Source organism: Ambystoma mexicanum, chromosome 6q (assembly GCF_040938575.1).
Source record: "Ambystoma mexicanum isolate Mex_15411 chromosome 6q, UKY_AmexF1_1, whole genome shotgun sequence".
NCBI lineage: Eukaryota > Metazoa > Chordata > Amphibia > Caudata > Ambystomatidae > Ambystoma > Ambystoma mexicanum.
The window spans coordinates 1,195,976,694-1,195,998,996 of record NC_090937.1 but is presented as its reverse complement, the minus strand read 5'-3'; the positions used below and the strand labels follow the sequence as shown (position 1 = coordinate 1,195,998,996).

General features: G+C 40.6%; 1 protein-coding gene across 3 annotated transcripts in view; it reads right to left on the bottom strand.

Annotated features, from left to right (window-relative positions):
• Positions 1–22,303, bottom strand: part of ARAP2 (ArfGAP with RhoGAP domain, ankyrin repeat and PH domain 2) — a 1,740,202-nt gene that overhangs the window by 1,272,586 nt on the left and 445,313 nt on the right. For all 3 annotated transcript variants that reach the window (XM_069631830.1, XM_069631832.1, XM_069631831.1), the window contains one exon: positions 1,958–2,311. In XM_069631830.1, the coding sequence (XP_069487931.1) occupies positions 1,958–2,311 (354 nt within the window). The remainder of the gene's footprint in view (positions 1–1,957; positions 2,312–22,303) is intronic.

The following is a 22,303-nucleotide window of genomic DNA, read 5'->3' as shown; positions in this document are numbered from 1 at the left end:
GAAGAAATGTAGTTTCCCATTATCCATCCAGGTCTCTTCAGTAATGCTCTCCTCATCTTCCCGATCACTGGTGGAGGACCTTAAATGACATGGTTTGGAAGTATAAAATAGGGGCGCACCAAACCTTAAAAGTAAGTAACAGGCCACATTCAGATTGAAAAGCAGATATTCAGCTCCGGCTTTGTTTGGCTACTTGAAGCTGAATACTGTGCTTGCAGCCATGTTCTGTACATGGACATGGAGTCAGAGAAAATATTATTAGATGCCTATTAAAGGATTTAGTTAACTGGCTGTTGTCAGTGCTTCATTGATTTAAAACGCTGAGAGAATGGGCTAAAGGGAGAGGAGTGTTTGTCCTGCCTGTTGGGATGTTCAGAACATGTCAGCTTGTGGTTTCCTGGAGAAGGGAAGCTAACGTCAAACTTGACAACTTTCAAAGTGTAACGCAGGTGTGGTGATTATTCAATGCTGGTCGGATGCGTATATTCCACCTGAAAGGCATTGAGCAGGATATATACTTGGGAAATTCGTCGCAGAAAAATTGGCACTTTCCAGAGCTGAATTACTAAACCGAATGACCGTTTATAATGCCAATCAACATGCCTCATGTCCTTATGGAGGCGCTCATCCACTCCTACCTTTTTTTTTCATTCTGGGAGCTCAAGTTCTGGATTCATAGTTGGAAAAGCAAACCTACAAGTACTAGAATGCATAAAACAAATTTGGAGTCAAAAGGTACTCCCAGAATAACATGGGGAATGTTGTACTGTACTGTAATGTACAGGTGATAGGTTCGAATATCTCAATGGCTTAATTAAGGTGGTTACATGTCTTCTTTGGAGATCCCCATTGGGCATGGAACTTCCAAGCAAAGTGAAAAAACTCAGTGGGTAAGGCACCTGCTACAGACATCTGCATAATTCCTGCAGGCCAAAGGAACCAAACTAAGAACACATCTTATTTGGAAAGTGCATCTACTGTGGCTGTCTATATGTATATATGTAACATCAACATAAAGCTAAGAATACCTCCAAGGACAACTCACACTTTTGCCTGATATTGGTAAAATGAGAACCTTTTAATTGTACTTGGTCCTCGCAGACTTTGAGCGATGCATACAAATATAAACTATCCTTTAGTTTCCACAAAATGCCACACTCTCTAACAGTGTTCAACATATCCCATGTCTTTAGAGAGGTACAAGTGGAATATTTAGGTAGTTGAGACAGTCCCAGTTAGTAATTCAGTGGAACCAAGTATCTAAGTAAGGCATATAAGTAAAAGACACATGCTTAGGCCAATTATAGGTATGAGATCGGCAATGGCCCCCTTATGTGTGTCAGCTTAAAAGTGTAAAAAACACATGGCGAGCCACGTGACTATTTTACCTGGATTCCCCTTTGAAACCAGAAAAACACAATGGGTCATGCTCGCTTTTCCTGCCCCGGTGCCCTACTACCAAATAATACAAGAGCTTCCCCCATTAAAAAAACAAAGAAAATCCACTGGCTGTTGGTATTGCCCACCTACAGAAGCCCCGCCTTACAGCTGAGAGAACAGCGATCCCATTTCCCAGACTGTATGTGTAACCCTATATCTCGCTGCTAGCAGAAATCTTTACATTTAAAGAAAAATCCACTTCTCTGCTCAATTCCACAGGTAGACGCTCTTTAGTCATTGTTTTCTCATCACAAAGGTTTAGACCTGTGCAGTCAGTAGGGGGCTAATCCACAGAACCTGCACTACATGCAGCAAATATATGTCATGATGCACTGCCTGGAGAAGTATGGTTAGGTTGTGGGCTAACCTGGCTTTCCGTATCCCTCACAGCCAGGCATGTAATATATAAGCCATGTGATAACCTGTCGCTTGACAACCACACCATCTCCCTCACTCTTTCACTCAGGTTCTGTTGCAACCATCCATGTAGAAATCATAAATACTTGTTAATACATACCCCTGTGGTGACAGTTTATCCAACCAGCCCGTCTTATTCCTCTCTGCTGAGGATCCATAGAAGCAAGCATACGGCGTTATTGAGGAGTCATCTTTAGTGAATAATATCTGTCTTTCAGCTGGTTCATCAAGACCACCTGAGAGAGATGAATACCGCAAGACATTCCCCTGTTGGATTCTATCACGGGGAAAAGAATTGCTTTTTAGCTGTTCCATGTCTTTCACTCTGAGGCTCCGTGCACACTCCGCTACCGTGGAGTATTCTGATTCTCCTGCAAAGTCTTCCGTGGGTGCACTGGTTCTTTCATGAGACCACATCTCACTGTGTTCATCGTAGGTGGACATCATTCGTTTCCTGTTGTGTAAACATTCCAAAAAACACATTAACTCAGCACTGAGGGTGACTGGAATAGGTGTCATGTAATATACTTTCTAGTTACTGTATGCAAAAGATCACTAGAAACACAGGTGTCTTAGCTTAACAAAACCCCTGCTGTAATTCGAAGGTATTTTACAATGAATTTTGTTGTATTTTTATGTGTAAGGTTTTCATTAAATCTTACACATAAAATAAATCAGTCAATAAAAAAAAACAAAAGATGCAACAAGGACACATGAGCTAAATTACGTAAGACAATACATAAAAAGGACAACCACCCTTACACAATATTGACAAGAGACCATTCTTTCATCATGATCATTAAACTTCTAGTGAACTCACTCATCGCTCAGACTGGAGAAGTTTGGTGTCCTGTTACCATTGATTTTCCAGGAAGACTCTCAAGGTAACTTCTGGGCATGATGAACAAAGCAACCAACACTCTCTAATCTTAGAGAGTAGAGTCACATTCAAAACGAAGGTGCTTTAAAGTGTGAGCAAGGTAGTTGGTTTGTCACATCACAGCCTACAAGATGAAGTCCCCTTCTCAACCCATGACATGGGCCCATGACTTCAAGTTTGTTAATGAGATTAAAAATGCATTTTTATATTGCATGATGGTAAGAGACGGACATCTATTTGATTAGGGTTGCATGGTATCCATCTTGGGAAATGTGTTGGCCATAAACAACGAACCTAGCACTTTTGTTGTGTATAGGTTAAACAAGCCTGGGGGAAAACGCACCCCTAAATGTGGGAATATCTGGGCCAGGTGCATTTTCATCTTGCTTACACCACGTTATACATTCAAATGGTAACCCTTCATGCTCATCACTTGTTTCAAGAGATTGCAAATCAGCCCGTTAGAGCATTACCCAAGTTTGTAATGCCGCCTGTAGCAAAGTTATCATTTTGAATATTTTACTACTCACGTCTGATAACGTAATGGGTCTATAGTTGTTAGGATTGTCTCTATTCCCTTTCTTGTATATTGTTGTTATATGTGGCTTATGACAAATTAAAGAAAGAGGACATAAAAGATTCCTGCACATTATTCCTGGTTAGCCTTGATAATGTTAGGTAATGTTAGCCATCCCATCTGTACCCAGGGCCTTTAACTTTTCAGTCCCCTAATTATTTCCTCAATGTTAGTAATGGAGTGTTCTCCTCAATATGAATCAAGTTCTTGTCACCCAGGGTGCTTGTCCCTCACATAAATTGTGCAATACCTGTTGCTCAATAATGATTGGGTGATTGACTCATGAACCAAGATTCATCTATACACTATTTTCGGATATCTGTGATTCAAAGTCAAGTTTCTAAATGTTCATAGTATCTGGGCCACTCTTCACCAATAGCTACCTCTTGGGTTTCTCCATCAATGCCATGTTTCTTATTTGCCTTTAGCCAGTTCTTATATTTGTGTTTAATTTTGGATTTGGCTGCTTTATATTGGACCCAAGTGGTAAGATGCTCTATGTTTAAGGTTTTCAATTCTAATCTGCATTGACTTTTATTGTGCCCCTAATAACGGGATCCATTTTGACCAGTTAGTGGTTAGCAATTAGCAGATCCAATGTACGAAACCTTGGTTTCATTTGTTTGGTCTAGCAGTTAATGTGTATCTGCAAATTCTGTGGCAGTTAAGACTGAGAACCTTCCTCATTCATTATGGAAAACAAACTGAAAAGCAAACCTCTATAGTCCAAACAAGGCTACTAATATTCCCGGGACTCCAAGCCACCCTATTTAGAGGCTAATTGACTGTAAGAATTCCAGTAACTGTCTGCTGTAACTGAATTATTACTAACTTCTAGAGGTGGTACTCATTTTATTATCATTGAAAATCTGACCTATACTAAGATTAAGATTTGTAGCTGGGGCCATATTGATGTGGCTATTTTATGTAAAATACAGTAGCATGTATAAAAGGAAACAGTATGTGTGAAGGTTACTGAAGCATGACAGTAACAATCTATGGAAATATTTGCCATAGCAAATAAATTGTAACTATTACAGTTATCTAAGTGACATCATTGGTGCATTTTAAATAACATAAGACTCAGCCCTAGTCTATATACTAATGCTAATATATTCATTTTATGGCTGAGAATATATGTGTCTCTGTGCATTCTGAGGAATCTGTGATGACTGTCTTAGGTACACAGCAGTGTGTACATGTGTGCACAAGTGTGATCGGTAGTTTTCACATAACCATGGATCATTTCAGACTCAGCTAGCATTTTGCACATGAAAAAGGACATGCAGATTATGTAGGGGTCCATGTGTTTCTGCTCACATTATAAAATGATGTGGGCAGAAATGCATACCAGTTCCTTGAATGGTGCCCTGCTCCATCAAGGGAGTCAGATCAAAATGGCGCAGATGCGCTAAAACACACAGGGCCTGATTCCAAGCTTGGCACTAATTCCTGCCAAATGACCGCCAAAAAACAGTTACTGTAACCACTACTTGGTATTGTGCGGTTACCATGGGATTACAAGTGGTGGTAGGGCAGCGTAATGCCCCATTTCTGGAGGACTCCATGGAGGATGTTAGGCATATTAACTGTCAGCAGAATGAATGTACAGTAAATCCCTCGATTTTCAGAGGTTAAGTGGAAGATTTTGCTCCATCAACAAATAGTTGGTTAATCCTCCATGTGTCCTTCCACAAATCATCGGATTTACCATGTTGCATTTCTGCCGGCAGCAAATCCACAAAAAATTATAATTTGGAGGAAAACAGTGGTAATTCTGTAACTGGCAAAGTTATTGGCAGTAACACGTTTCGTACATATATTTACTGCACTGCCAAACTTGGAATGAGGCCACCAGAATGTTTATCTTTGCATAGTTTAGCCCATCTGGCAAATTTTGGATGCCCACCAAAATGAGCCCATAAGAATTTTTAATTTTCCTGTTTCACATAATATGCATAATTGTAAGTAATGATAGTAGGTAGAATTAAGAGTAAGAAAGAGTCATGCACAAAACCAACACAATCAGACTTCTATCTCTTATGTGCTGAAAACAAATTAATACATTAGCCAGATACACCTGGGGACACTGGTTTATCACATATGCACATCATGCACTAAATGTGAAAATTACTCTTCCAGATTGATTGGAAAACATGTGTGGAAAAGTATTAGGAAAAAGCCTAAAACATATTTTCTTACCATCATATCAAATAAAAAGGCAACCATTAATTGGGCCTCATTACCACCCTGCCAGTGACGGTATGAATGGTGCCGGTAAGGCACCGGCACCGTTCATGCTGTCCCGCCAAATTGGGAGTTTTGCTCACAGGTGGCTGACAGCCCACCAGGTCTTACCTGGCGGGCTGTGCGGCCCCCACAAGTATAACTCGTAATTGCGCCGGAACCGTTATCAACGGTGCCGGTGCATCCATGCTCTCCAACCCCATTCTTTCCTGTGTCCTGTGTCCAGTGTCAGCTGTTTTCGCCAATTCCATAGTTCATCTGTTACACAAAAGCAGGAACAATAAACAAGTACACATGGCATTGATAAGGTCGGCTTTTTAGCAAATACTTAATACATTGCAATCCATTGTGGGTGAGATGCTATCAATTTTTATTCAAGATGTGATTATGCAAGAAGACTGGAGGGCTATAGGCTACTGGATCTGTTAATGCACCTTGACCTGTTTTTAGCCGCTATTTTCAATAAGAACTGTAAAACTCACTTTATAATTACCTATTTAGCCTCAAATGGCAGACAAACAATTATGAATGGTAAGAGTTAAAGCAGTATATAGGTGTCATCTGGGGACTGTAGCAGAACATTGCAAAGATAATTCTGCAAGAGATCAAATTGATATAATGAATAGAATGGTCAGGGTATATCCCTGAGGTTACTGCACACATACGTGGTTTCCAAGCCGATAGGAATGGTGGAAAGCAGACCTTTTGATAATGTTCTGAATAAAATAAAACAAACAAGTAAATATCATGGTTTTCTCTGGTCTGGGCCAGAATTGGAGAAGACAATAATTGTTGACATTGTCAATCTGTTGAAAGATCCAAAAATATAGGTGAACTGACACAGCCACAATTCTCTGCCTCCCACTGCTGTTATGGCATATTCACCAGCACCAAGCCTTTAACACATGCATGTTGAATGCTAGCTGAATACAAGCTTGCAATCTATGCCAAACAAATAGTTGATTTGATGTAGATTTGAAGATGTGAGATATCAACTTCTAATAGTTTAGTGGTTACAGCAATTTAAAATTTTCCAATTACTAGCTTGCTCACAAAGATCCAGACATCTGATTTTGGAGAGGAGTAACAAGTGCCTAAGTGCCTTCTTCCATTTGTTTGGTTCCACTGTAGTCATAAAGTATAGGTGTACAGTTTAACAATGTTGTGGCCAATTTTCCAGGTATCCATTTGATAATGTGGCCATTCATACATCGTCAACACATCATGATTCATGTTTTTTATTGATCAATGCAACCTAAACGAAAAAGGATAGATGATTACATTGACAATCGCTAGAGAGCAAGATCGGTATAAGGGCCCAAAACACACAGCAGCAGAATATTGTGAAAACAGGTACATGGGATGTTGACTATTCAATAGTTTGAATCTCAGTCTGGATCTTATTCTAATTAAAATAAAATCGTAAAAAACGATTGGTCACTGCTTGTATTTATTCTGGATGCACGAGTCAACAAAATGGGTGTACGCAGACTCTTCACCCTGCTCGACATACCTGCACTGCTCATAAAACTTATAACAGATGTCAGCAATGTATTGAAATTATAAAAGAGGTAGTATCCCTATAATCAAATGTATTTATAAGGAAAACTGGCACCCACTTTTTAAACATGGTGGTGTAACATTGACCAGACTTACACAAACAAATATATTACAAAAATGATTTTTTGTATTTCCTCTAAGTGGTTCAAAATGTACATTCCAAACATACAATAAAAAACAGAAATACAAAAATAATGAATGCACCATAAATACTAAACACATCAATGTGTAAGTAATATTGCCACCACATACAAATCACCTTAATCTCATTAGACAAACAAAACATAATATATACAATTATAAATGACATGAAAATAATGTACAAGTCACGCACAACAATACATACTGTGGAGATAAAAAAAAATCAACTAGCTCAGATTATGCACCCATTACTTGATGGCTCGTCTTGCTAGATAAACCTGCTAGTTTTTACGTGATGCCTAGACCTTTTAGACTGGTCTTCATTGGGACACAAAGCCTGTCAATTCTTCACACCATCAATTGACAAACTCTTTTCCTGCATTTCTATATAGGTTTGTTCGCCTTTATGCATAACTGGCAAAGTTGAACATACATTTGTTGACAGGAAACTTTATCTCCTGATTGAATGTCCTTCGCCTGCCCACACCCGTGTCCTCCTGCCTCTCTATAAAATGCCTGAGACTGAACAGAGGCTCAACCAACATATCCCCCTTTAAGCGATGTGGTCGGATCACCGGTAATTTGGTTCATAGAGGTTCTTGCTGGAAAGTTTCCCCTGGCCTCCTTATCACTACATGCCCAGCGTAACATTCCATAACCTGTACTCTTCAGCAACTTGGCACACCACTTTTTCAACTCCAACACAAGGTAAACGGGCCTAAACTTAGGAATGTAAAACATTCGACGATAAGCAAGATCAAGCTTGTCCAGTTCTGTTCATTCAACCAGATCAGAAACAATAGATATCCCCACATGCCCTGGATAACATTGCTATTATCAGGCACTTCAGTAACCTGACATGTACAAGATTTGCTACCTTGATCGAAGGTGTAACAAGCTTTAAATGAGGAGGAATTTTAAACTTTGAAACATAAGTAGGAAAGTGAATATTTAACTTTCTGAAGAGATATCTGATCATCACAACATAAGCCGTGGAATGACCCCTCATACAGTTTGTTGAAAAACTAATAAAGGTGATCCCAAATTATCACAAAGCGAGTTCCCTTTGTACTGATTATTAAAATGGATAAATGTGAGAAACTGGCATGGGCTCCTATACCCAATATACTCTCACTAATTCTCTCATTTTCCATCGTTCCTTCATACACTTCACAGACTGGCCAGGAAACATATAAACAGCAATGGTCTGAGTACCTGAGCATTCCCCGCTTTTAATTGCACACCCAGAAAACCCCACACCTAGCCAACCAACTCATTATATTGCATCCCCCCACTTTAACACCCAGTCTTACAGAGCGGAACTTATTCACAAGCAACCAATCAGAATAACACCACCTGAGGCTGAGGCTAACATGTGGCAAAACAAACCACTTGTGGTATAACACAGCATATCTATAGTTGTGCTAGCAAGCAAGCAATGGGTGCTTACAATGTGAATGCATCAATAGCTCATGTTTCACATCTTGCCTCACCCTCGCTTCCCAAATGATCCCTTAGATTGAGAAACTGAAGCTCAAGGAAAGAAAACATGTAATGGCAGGCTAACCTTGCAATATGAGACCTAATCTAGTAGACATTCACTGACCTGATCACATGGTAGAGACTCTGATTGATCTTCCTGATCTGGCTAGGTTGCTGTCAGTCAATGTTTCCAGTCAAACAGAAAGGCACAGAATGGCTGTTGTGTCTTCACAGGGATATACCAGAACAATCAAAATGCAACAGCTGGGAGTTGTTTATCTCTACTTAGAAAATGGATTAAATTTAGTGATACTAAGAACCCCAAACCCCATTCCGTAGAAAGGATAGTGGTGCTTTCATTGATACAGGAAGTTCTTACTTGATGTGGGCCAATTAATTCCTTTTGTTGATGACCACCAAGTGGTCAAGATACATTAGAGGTTGTCCGCTAATGGGATGCCCAATAAAGAAGTCATCTTGATTTTCATCACAGAAAATACTTTTTATAGGGTTGCCACACTATTTTACTTTCATGTAGCTGTGTTTGCTATAAGTAAGGCTCCAAACCACTGTATACATATTGTTAGACAATTAACCATCCGCATGTTCTGCATTTGAAAGTATGTTCAACAGATATGATGAAAAGGTTTAAGTAATCATTGAATACATGTTCATATGTATTCAATGTGCTGTCTTCAAATGATACCTCATTAGCATATCCATAATACAAACATGATCACCTCCACAGTGCTTATGGCAAATGTGCCCTCCATCGGGAGCCAATGATCACCACTGGTGAGTAGAATATGCAGGAAATGGCAATAACAAAACGTTTGAAGAATTGACATTGAAGATATATCTGGAAAGTATCTCAATAAATGATGCAAACCATATGTTTGTTGACACACTTCCAGTGAAAGGTGTGCAGGTCATGTGGATGGCTAATCCCCAATGAATATATTTAAAGCCCTCACTCTAATGTAATGAAAGCATAGAACTATATAATTTTGTTTAGATGAGGTTGTGAAGTAAAGTAGGATGTATCACAGGAGGGGCACTTAATATTCTCTAAATGAGTCAATGCTGGTTTAATGTGAATGTTCTTGCCTGCTTTACTTCTTTTCTCCCTCATACAAATTGTTAAAAAAAAATATATAACACATTGCTTAAGGCTACATAGAAGGGCTTGGCAGATCCCCCTGCCATGACTTTTGTTTGTCTAACGGAAGGTACCCCCATTCTATACAAAATACATTGACTTAAGCTCCAAGCCAGGATACTGTTCAAGACTGCATATATCATCTACAAAGCAGTCACGAGTAGCATACAAGCGTACCTCGCCGCTAAGCTCCACATATCTTGTGGCACATGTTCCTTGCACAGCATATCGACCAACAGACTTGAATCTCAACGTGTCCACAAAGAGAGGACCCACAAACAATCCTTCTCTTGTCATGCCCACACCCTCCGGAACTCTATCCCGGTGTTGGCTCGGAATGCCCCCACAATTATGCAATTTCGCAAATCTCTCAAAACATGGCTCTTTCAACAACACCTGATCAAGGACTAATTGCAATGGACACACATACCGATGCACAGAACTAAACGTACTGCACTACTGTTAAAAGATGACAGCCCAAATGCCGGCTACTCACACTCTGTACTGCACTCTGCTGGTCTCAAGCTAGGTCCGCGCTTTAAACAGTAAAATAAACAAATAAAGGTATGTGGAATGCAGTGGGGTTCTGGGTCTGTGGATTCGTTTTTTGTCACCCTGTAAGACATGCTGGAAGACTTGTGAAAGATGGCTTGGAAGGCAATGCTAGAACTGCCTCAAATAAGGTTATAGAAATTGTGCTAAACGTCAGGCCCAATACTGCCCAACGATCAAGAGCATTACTTTGAATGTAAAGCCAATTAAAACATTATATCAACCACGGTTCGACAAGAAACACCTTGGAAATGACCAACCTCTCTATACCACTTAGAGGTTGCGGGCAGGGGAAGCCCACTTTCTTTAATTTTATGTGGACCTTAGAAAATGCTGAATACATTGAGGTGATCATAAGACCCCATAAATTATCCCCATAGTTTGTTTCATGTCATCAAGCTGAAACATCACTGTAGCTGGGATGACGTACTACTCACAGTGTTAGCTATACATGAATAGCAGGGAATAAGCACTTTACTTTCCAGCTTAATGAATATCATAAAGATGGTTACATGAAGATCATGACTCACTCTTTCATTTAATGTGGGAGCCATTCGGATGAAGGATCCCAGATAGAGGGTATGACATGCTGTACGTTCTAAACAAGTGGTTATCAAATGTTTTAGCTTTTTAGGCTCCCCTGGTTTTGATCAGAACCTGTATGTTAGGCTTTGTCAAGTTGTTTTCGTGCCACCAACAACTCATTAGTGAGATAGAGATTTAGACTAATTTGCACAGAGTAGCCTCTAAATGCATGGGCACGGGAACTTCCTCAAATAATTGGGCACCACTTTTATTGCCCTGCATTCCTCTGCACGGGGCCTTCATCAAAGATAGCTGGCTTCTTTTCTCCTGGGTCAATATCCAATCCTGTTCTTGACGTTTCTTTTTCACTAACGAAGAATTGGGTATTAAGAGGTATATAGAGGTGCATATTTCAGTCAAACAACTAACACATGTCACCTTCCAGTTAGTGAAGAGACCTACATATATAAGTTAAAGAGGATCAATGCCAAGGAGCAGCCCTGTTTTAGTCCCTTGTTAATCTTGATCAAATCAGATAGTTGGCCCCATTGATTTAGGTGGACTTGCACTGTGGTACCTGTATGATGTTCTTTCATTGCCTCTATTAGGTCTGTAGGGCATTTCCAGGCCCTCAGTTTGGTCCATAAACGTTATTTGTTGACACTGTCAAATGCCTGCTCCAGATCCACAAAAGCCAAATACAATTTAGATGTTTCTCTTATGGACTGGAGCTTGATCAGTTTCCACAGAAAATGTTCAGAGTGGTGCCTATGACCACAACAAATCCCGTTTGATGGGGACTTGATGGCCTGAGTCACTAGTCCAGGTTGACAAACATTTAAGTACAATAGAAGCACAGATTTTCCCTGGTGTGTCAATTAAGTCTATCAGGCGGTAATTTCTGGGGTCAGTTCTTTTTCCATGAGGCAGGCACCCTTTTTTTCTCTTTGAATTTGCCAAAATAACAAAGACGCACATTCTGTCCACTCCTTTGGGGCTTGTTTTAAGATGTAATAAGCAAGGTCATCAAGGCCAGGTGCCCTGGAGGAACTCAGTTTCAAAATTAGGTGCAACATTTCCTGCTTGTCTAGTTCCTGAGCCCAATGGGTGGAGGTAGAGAATGGTTGTTCTAGTGCCTGGCTCTTCTGTGCTGAAAAAAGAGATCCAAAATGGTCAAGCCATTGCTGATCGGAAACCATAGGAATCTGTAAGGCTTCCTGGGTGGTACCCACCTTTTTGATCCACTCCCATGTCAGCCTAGAGTTCTGTTCTTTTTGCTAAGAACTTCCAGCATGTTCTCACCTTCAGTTTGCATACATTCTGCTCTGAACCTATGCAGCCATTTCTTATATTGTTGCTTGCATTTATTTTTACTCTGCAATCGACTGACCAAGGGAGCATGCAGTAGAACTTGCTTATCGGCTCTGTATTTCTTACATTCTTTCTCTAGGTTTATTTTATATCTGTGTTTTTCCAAACAAACTCTTGCTTGGCCATTCTGTGATCTATCTGATGGTATTTGCCCAGTAAGGGTATGTAGTTTAGGTGTGTGCCATTTGTTTCCAGCCTCAACTTAAAGTTCGCTGTCATCTCTAAGACAGCCTGCAAATTCACACAGAGCCTATTACGGCCTTGTGAAACCTGGACCTCCAAGCATTTATTCTCTGGCTTGTTTTTCCACGGACAGGCCCAGCTAAGTTTCATAAGTGAGTGGTCACTGGATTCCATATCTATAACCACCAGTGACTTGCCCCCGTTCTGAACATTATTTGACACAAAAAAATGATCTAGAGTGGCCTTAACAAGGCCACCGCTCCATGTACACTTAGCGTGAATGTCTCCTTCAGTGTTACTGTTCAACATAAACAATTCCAGTGTTTGCATTTCTTGCAGGCATACATTTGCTCTTCATCGCTTAATACTATGAGATTTACCCTGTGATTACTCCAGGAGTACATCTGAATCGATGTATCTGATATTCAAGTCCACACAAAGTATAAGAAATTGATCCTCTGCCTCTAGCCTGGCTTGGTCCATCCCATACATTACATCACCCATAAATTCACCCTTCCCCTCTTTTACCCAATTCCAATACATGTTGACAAGGAGAACAGTTGATGACAGAAATTCAACCGTCAGTATTTAGGAACAAAGTTTGGGGTGCAGTGTTTTAGGATTTCCATTCCTGATCCCATTTTAATAAGCGTCAACAAGTCTGAAAAAGGTTTACCTCTACAACCCCTTTACGCCGGATTTAAGAATGGGATGCAGCCACATCGCGGTCTCTCTTAACCACGTCTCTTGTAGGCATATACTGTCAAATGAGGAGCAATCCATATTGCCTTTATATAGGCAATATGGATTGCTCTTCACTTCAGATAGGCTCTTGGAATACTAGGGTATTCCAAGTATTCCAAGAGCCTATCTGAAATGTGACGCTCGTAACCTTAGCCTTGTGCTAATTTTCTTTTGAGGAAGCTAAAGCTGTCTGGATCCAAGCCCAATCTTCATCATTTGCTGAATCCAAACCGTGGTGATTATCAAATTCCAACATCATCTCATCTTTGGTCAACCTGGAAAAGGTGATTTTCAGTGGAATAGCCTTTTTGACCAAGTTATTGTCCACATTTACTTCTTCTCCTCACCATTTAGGAGTAGGTCTACTTGAGGCTTTCAGCCCTCTTACACATTCCAGTTTTGCTTTGCATTCCTCCCTCTGGAAACCTTGTGGTATATATATTGGCTCCCATAAGGGCTGCACGCAATTTAGTTCTTGGGTTAGCTCAAAAGCCAGTGACCAAAACTTTGAGGCCACCTCCCACAGAGTTTTTTTGATTCTCTCTGAACTTACATGCAACAAGACCCAGTCAGTTTGTGATTCTTTAACAACCTCCATTACCTAGATGTCTTCTGAAGTTATTGCACCTAATGTAGGTATATGGTGGAGTAGGATCATTACGTTCCTCCTGTTCAGTATACAGTCACCGTTTACTTGGAAGCAATGCTCTAAAGATATAGTTATTGCTTCAACCTTTTTTTTTGTTACATTTAGGGCTTCTTTTCTATTAACGATTTTTGTAGCCACTACTGTTTGAAAGGGTAGGGGGCCACAGGGAAGCATTTTTAGCACCATCAATCTTTTTTAGGCCAATGTTAAAAACTGCCCATCCCTCAATGGATTAACTGCCCCACTCCGTGAGGGCTTGGAGATTACATGAGGCCCCGCCCTGTTCATCTCCTGGCTGTCTTCCCGCTGCAGGTCATCCACCGGTTCTCAGCTCCTTTCGAGGGCCTCACTGGCGATTCAATTAAATACATTGAAAATTCAAGCGAGGAAAGTGATTAATTATCTACCTTCTTGAGGGTCGCACCTCCCTCTATGAGAGCATTCTGGACTGGATGAGTGGTCCTGTTTGAACTGCAGAGGGCTTCACTGGATTTTCACTACCAATGATCCCTGGTTTAGTCAGCAGGCTAGATGGTTGTGGCATAATCTTTAGGTTGCGTATGAAAGTTCTAGAGGCATTGGATTTTGGCATTCGAGTTGTAGCCATATTTTTGGGTTTCTTTTGTTAGACGGTGGGGGGTCCAAGCCTGCTGATTTTGGCTTTCTCCCAAAAATTGCAAACACTGGCTCTGGGACGAAGGAGTTGCTATTCCTTGCTCATCCCTCCTCAACCTGAATAGATTCTGTGTATCCCTCTTCGGAACGCTCCATGGTGTTTGGCAGGGATGGTAGGATAAAGATTGCATCATAGATATTAGGATTGCTTGACAACACAGGGGGCTCTGGGTTACCCCCATCAGGTTCCTGAATAGATGGGTCTCCCGCTGTTGGCTCTTCCATATTGACAATAACCTCCTGGTCCGGCAGCCCTGGGCAGACGTAGGTCCTGAGATTATAAAATGAGGCTTCTGTTTCTTTCCTATATCCCTTTTAAGTGGAATTTTGTCAGAATTGACTTCAGGCACTGTCACCTCTTTGCATCCTGAATCCATCATTACTCTGATCCATTTTTGGGATTCAAGAATAGCATCCATCATTGTTGTTTTACCCACTTGCTCTACTTTTGTTATGTTGCAGAGCCTCTTTTGCCATTTGCTAAATTGCTCTTCTTCATAATTGAGTCTAGTTTGAATTGTTGTTGTAAAATCCTCCGAGTAGAATGTTTGAATGTACCATCACTAGGAGGGTAGCTTGGTCTTTGAAATCTTCATTGATTGATTCAAATAATTTGATGAAAGGAGAAAGTGAAATTGTCAGCGCTGACACAATCATGGATTGAGTTTGAGATATCCAGGCTCCTCCTCCTCCTTTATGCTCTTGGACTGCGATGTCTGGTGAAAATACTGAATCATTAAGGCATGATACCGACGAGGCAGATGTAGAGTTTGATGGAATTGCTGAGGGCAGGGCGGATCGGCAAAAAGCTGCTATCGGGAAAGCTATAGCCCCCGATGGCGAATATTTGACAATATGAGCCTCATCTAGAGCCTCACCTGCACTCACCTGTTTCACCCTCCAGAATACATACTACCCCCAAGACAGGGGCCGTTAGGGCTATTGAACGTTGCCTCCTTTGAGGGAATGGGAGATGCAACCACAGTTAGTAGGTATGTGACCTGTGAGGAATGATATGATATGATATTTTATTTGTATCGCGCTCGTACACAGTCGTTTCAGAGTGCGACTAGGCAAGGGAGGGGAAAGAAGGGAGAACACAAAACAACAACGATCTTACTAGGCCCAGTGACATTGAGAACGTGCAAGTGCATGGGAAGGGGAAAAGGGAAAAATTGCATGGAAGGGGGAGAGTGAAAAGTGCAGGGCAGAGGAGAGTAGATGGATGAATAATAAATAATAATAAAAAAATAGAATGGAGGCAATAAACAGTGATAGTGCAGCCAGCAAGTGGCAAGTGCTGTGTTTATGGCGACAAACTGGGTAAGTCTGATAAGTGCAGAAAAGAAGAAAATGTGTTGGGGGCTGTATGGGTACATATACAGTCCATCCCTTGCAAGGTGTGGCCGGGAGGCAGTGCAGGAGGGCTGCAGGGTGAGCAGGTACCTGGACCCAGGGGAAAGAGGGTGGCCATGTGCACAGTGCCAAGAGAGAGCGGGTCAGCAGGGGAGAGGAGGAGAGAAAGCAGAAAACAAAAAGGAATGTCTTTAGATGCTTCAGGAACCGGAGATGGTTCTCCTCAAGTTTTAGAGTGGCGGGGAGGCTGTTCCAAAGGGACGCCCCAGCCGAAGATAGATAATGGTTATTTGGTTTCCAGTTGGCTTTATTATTCAAGCAGGATTGAATGAGAGCTATTTTGTGCGATAGCCTTAAGGCCAACATAGAGCTTGATGTTGCCTTGGGTGTTTCGACCCAATCATTCCTAGTGAGTTTTTGTGGGGGGTAGCTCATGGACGCTTGGGAATCCTATTCAGGAGAGTGAAGTTCCTGGAGGTCCACCGTCTTCACTAGCTTCTCACTCTCCACTTGATCTAAGGTGTCGCTTTCCACCTTAGATGGTTTATTTACAGACTTGGATGCCAGTTGCAGTAGATGTGATGCATTGGAAGATTTATTACATGCTCCCTCAAATTCCACCTGGAGAGCAATAGCAGGATCTTTACTTGGATTTTCCATAATCTAAAACCCTCCAGATTTCTGCAGGGTGTGCGTACGGAAGCCCCCCACCCCCATTCCCTCCTAACATCTCCTCATCAGTAATATCTAATCGGAAAGTCGCAGTCCTCTTAAATAGTTCCAAGGGAATTACCTTGTTAAGTGCCATGGAAGGAAGAGAGGGGTTGACGGATGGGCTCACCTCTTTTTCCGGCTCTGAAATTGAAGCCGTGTCTAGATCATCCATTCTGGGTGTAGATGCTAGAGTAGACGCCTCTCCTTGAATCTGGGTCTGGTGTTGCGTTCAAGTTTGCATTGTTTCTGCTTCTGGCTCCGTCATGTCAGGCGTGCAGTGATCACAGGGGCCAACGGACATAGAGAAGATGCCAGAAGCTGCCACCTCATGCCACAAACTGCCACTAACTTCACACTCAGCAGGCTCTGTAAGGCTCTGCACCTGAAAGGGGGTTTAGTACTGCCTCCTTGCAACACCAGCAACTGGCAGTGAAAACAGACTGCAGCACCAGCACACCGACTCCTTCTGCCACTAACTGCAGACTCCACTATATTCAAGGTAATGAGACTTGTATTCCTGGTTCACCAGTCTGGTGGAGGGTGCAGCCACTTTCTCGAAGAGAATATGCCCTGCAGTGTGGAGTTGGAGCATACTAAAAATACCATTCTCTATGCATTACACAAGCTTTAAAAATGATGATTGGAACTACATGGCAATCTTTACAGAAGTGACATCAAAGAATCAAGATGTTTTATTAGATGTAGGAAGTTAAAAAATCCTTTTAGACATTGGACCTCTTAGCAAGTTTTTCACACATTTTTGCTGTATTCTGGTGGAATTACCAACAAACTCAATTAAAGTTACTGCCAATTGTTTGCACAAATTTACCTAATGATTAAAAATGAGGTAACAGCAGTGCAATTTCCCATTTTTGGAGTCTGTAGGGTTCCATAGAGATTTTTGCAGATTTACTGTGAGCAGTAATTTGGTTAGAGTAAGTCTGATGATTTTTGGAGGAAAGAGATAAATCCTCCACTTCACCTTCAAACATTAAGTACGACAGTGGGGAAAAGTGTCCAAAAGGGTTGGACATTCTGTTGTTGCCATTGTAACGCTATGTTTTGCTGTACCACCGAATTTGTAATACAGCCCAATGAGGGAGACATTACAGTGAAGTCTCCTGGTCACAGTTACTAATTTGTTTTCTATTTGATATAAAAGGGTTTGAAGGTTTTGTGATCTGCAAATGACATAAATTCTCACGTCTGGTAAAACAAAAAATCTCCAACCCTCATACACTCTACTGAATTACAAACATGGTACTCTTATTCCAATTACAGGTTTGGCCAACAAATACATTCAACATTCAATCGATTGCATAATTTGAAATTGATCTGTTCCAAGAATCGAGGTGTTCTTCCCATTTTCCCCTATGTCTAAATCATCTGCATTATTAAAGTGAGGTATACTGCATATCCTTAGGCCTCCAAGTGTTTTCTCCTGCTCTAAATATTTTTTTTATGGTCACTTTTCCCAATTATTTATCGTCTTCCTTTTGTTGAAAGTCTCTTTATTCTTACAAACCTTTACATGATTGTCTCCTCCAGTTATGTTCTGCTTTTGAAAGCATGTGCTGTTCTGCCATACAGGCAATTAACGATTCATTGTCATCACCTTAAATACGTTGTATGTGCATTAGAGGGCTAAGAAGTGACTATGCAAATGTATTAATGGAAGTGAAATCAGTATGACCTGCATTTTATTGCTTACTATGTTTCACAAGATGAAGTAAAACATTTTAGTTTTTTAATGGATATTATGTTCAAAATTGGAATTGGAACCGATTGAACATGGATTGAATGTTTTGCTCAAAACAGGAATTATAATAAGGGCACCGATGTTATAATAGATTAGAGCGCATGAGGCTTGGTGATTTTCTGTATGACCTAATTTGTTATCTATACTTATCTATGCTCCATTTCTTTTGGGAAGCTTTAGTTCAGCTTAATAAAGAACGGAATGAGTAGAACAACCTTTTAGCGTTTGTTATTGGAAGGCTAATAACTGGGGAGCAGAATTGATTGTCTGTGCTTTGCCATCCCCTCGATGTTTAGCAAAATCAAACCAAGTGTTTTGCAAACACTTCAGGATGACACTGAGTCAGCTGACCATTGTGAAGTGTGAAAATCCAAAATTTTATTTCAAGGTGTACAATACATCTAGGGGACACTGGATCAATGCAGATACGCATTCACTCTTTCCCAGCCTAAACACAGTAATCCATAATTATATGGAGTATATTTTCCACTATTCGTGGTATAGAGGTGTGAAGAAGTATAACTTTAAAAAAAATTTAATTCCCAAGGTATATTATTATTCTATACTCTATACTCTATTCTATACTCTAACTTGGTACTCCACTGCAAATGGGTGTTTTACTTTAAAAAAAAATTTAGGAGATTTGGTTGTATTTTTTAATTAGTTTGAATGTTCCCTGAATTTCAATGACCAGGTATAATTACATTGTTATAGTAATTTTGTGTTTAAACAAAACCTTTAAAAAACACACTGGAGAAATGTTTGCACTCGTCAAGGGTGTCAGAGTTGTTTCGTATGGTCTGTTAGTGTGTCCAGTCCATCACATGACAGTGTACATGTGTTTGATTAAATGCATTGGTGGTCAATGTTTTAATTGGAGGGGCATACATATTTACTGTGAATGTTAATGAGCAAGCGAGCATAGCAAGTGGCCCCAACCAAACAAAGGAGTTGGGGATATTCCTTCTGATATATAGTTTAAAATAAAGGTTAAAAAACAAGCAATTTTCAACACACTTTCAGTGAAAAAAATGCATAAAGGAAAAGCAATATACATTCGGTTTTGTAAAGTAACACATGAACAAAATCCAATAGATGTCAGGTCATAACAGTGCAAAGGATCCGGTTCCAAAGCACTTTCATGATGGCATTTCCCAAAACATATTCCAGTGTTCTGCCAGTGAAAAAGGGCAATTTTCTGATGACTGAGCCCAGACTTGCCCAGGTTGATTTTGTCAATACATGTCAGCATCCCCACATAAAAGCACAATCATGCGTTGCCCATATTGGCAGTAATGATACTGTAAGAACACTTGTACATGCTGCCCATGGCAATACATGACCCACATTCCCACACAAGAACACTCATGTTTTCTTTGCCCATAATTCTTGTGCAAATGCTCTACCATTGTAAGAAAACATGACCATGCTCTTTGTGCCAATGTAGACCATTACCCCAACATACGTACACTCATCATGTTGACCATAGCTGCAATGTCAGTAAAAATGTCATTCCACTGTAACAAGTAATGTCTGTGCTGCATCAATATCGGCCAGTACACCCATGTAAAAAGATTCATCATGTCTGCTTTTTCAATAGAAATGTCATTCTACTGTAAGAAAACACGTCCATGCTGGTGTGCAAACATAGACCAGCATTACATTACATTACATTATTACATTTGTACCGGCACCACTGACGTAAGGCTTAATGGTGAAGACCAAATAAGACAAAACAAAGAGGAAAATAACACAACAACACATAGGAAGGCAATAAGATACCCATCCAACAAAAAGATTGATCATAGAGCAAAACAGTTACAAGTCATAAAGTGGCTAAGTGAACAAAAAGGTCTTTAATCTTTTCCTGAATAGAGCAATTGATCTTATTTCCCTAATGTCCAGCAGAATAGTGTTTCAGGCAGTGGGAGCTGCTACAAAGAACGTGCCTTTCTTCACCTGAGTCAACCTAAATGCTGGAATTCTCAACAGATTAGTATTATTAGATCTGAGATTACACACACTCGATTTTGTTTCCAGCGATAAAATCAAGTACACTGGGGATGATGCCATTAGGCAAGTTTAATTAAGAGAAGACGAAAATCAATGCTGCCTTTTATCGGAAGCCAGTGCAGGCACCTTCTGGCCTCTGTCAAATGTTTAAGGTCCATGATTACGCGTAATGCATTTTTCTGTATAACTGGAAGCCGATAGGAGTCAGACTTAGCTAGACCCAGAAGCAGACCGCTACAATAATCAATTCTAGAGCCAATTATAGCTCTTGCCATTGCATCACGGTTGGTTCTTGAAATAAAAGGGAATAGTTGTACCAGCAGTTTAATATAGTAAGAGGCTGAAGACACAAGGTTGCCAATATGAGCCTTTATATTAAGATTAGAATCAAGAAGGACCCCCAAAGTTTTAACTCTACCTTTTGATTTTATATCACAACTGTCAATTTTAAACTGGGAATATTCAGGTCACATCTTTCGGATTTTGGCCTCGGTGCCACGACCATCAACTCTGTTTTTCCAGTGTTCAGCGATAGTCCATTATTACTCATCCACAATTGGATAGTTACACAGATGCCGTTGATAGTTTTCTCATCCTCGGCATAAATACCAGACAAAGGAATTACACATTGTGTATCGTCTGTGTAATTGGTGAAGTTGTTCTTTTTCTCTTCTAAGAGTTTGAGGAAAGGCACCATAAAAATGTTGTATAAAGTAGACAATCATGCCGTTGGGGCACCCCATGAGTTAGCACAACAGTTTCTGCATCTACAGAAGCATTGCTGACTCTACATCAGCAATTACTTAAGAAGGATTCAACCCAACTAACAGCTGATCCCGAAAACCCAGCCACTTCCTTCAACCTGGAGGCCAACAGAGAGTGATCCACCTGGTCAAAGGTGGCAAAGAGGACCAACAACATCAAAAGGGCTGTCTGACCATTATCCATAATGCAGTCTGGACTTCAAATCCAGAAGAGCAGTCTCTGTACTAGGATTTACCCTGAATCCTTATTGCAAATAATTCAAGATCTTATTATTCCTAAGATGTGTCATAACCCATGTGTATGCTACACAATCTAAATTCTTTAACAAGAAAGACGTGTTAGAGATAGGCCAGTAGTTCCGTCGATTTAAGGGACATAGTCATGACTTCTTAAGCAGAGGCGTAAACCATGGATTCTTCATGCCGACACGAACATGACTTTCACTGAAGGAAGCATTGACAAACTTACACAAGATGCTTATCAGCAAGGGGAGCACGTTTTTATCACCATAGCAGGGCAAGGATCCCCCTTACATGATGTAGGCTTAAGGTTTTTAATCAGTAGTGCCAATTCCGATACTGATACAGGTTTAAAATAAAACTGTTAGCCTTGCCCACACAACCTATGGGTAATGGCATCAGGTATCTCAGTACTCAATATTATGTTTGATCTTACTCAATTTACTCAATTTATCCTGTATGGATGAACACCATTTGGTATCCCTAATAATAGTTTCTGTTTTAATGTAAACCTGGTGTTCTAATTCCTTAAGAATTTTAAGCAGTGGAACACTCATCAAGTTGGCACACACCAGTAAAAATGCCATGCCAATTGTGAAGGTCTATTTATGGTACTTGGACCTTGTCAACTCTAGTCTCGCAATGGCCAGACCTCCTCCTCCTGGCGAGCACACACACGTTACCAAACATTCATGTTAAGACGACCCAAAAAGTCACTAACAGCCCATAGGACCGGGTGTCAATCCAAACCTGACTCAAAGACGAAGTCTACAAAGTGCAAAGTGGTTAGTGGTGGTTGCTACATATACACTCTATAGGATTCAAACATCTAATTGGAATATACTTGTCTGATGG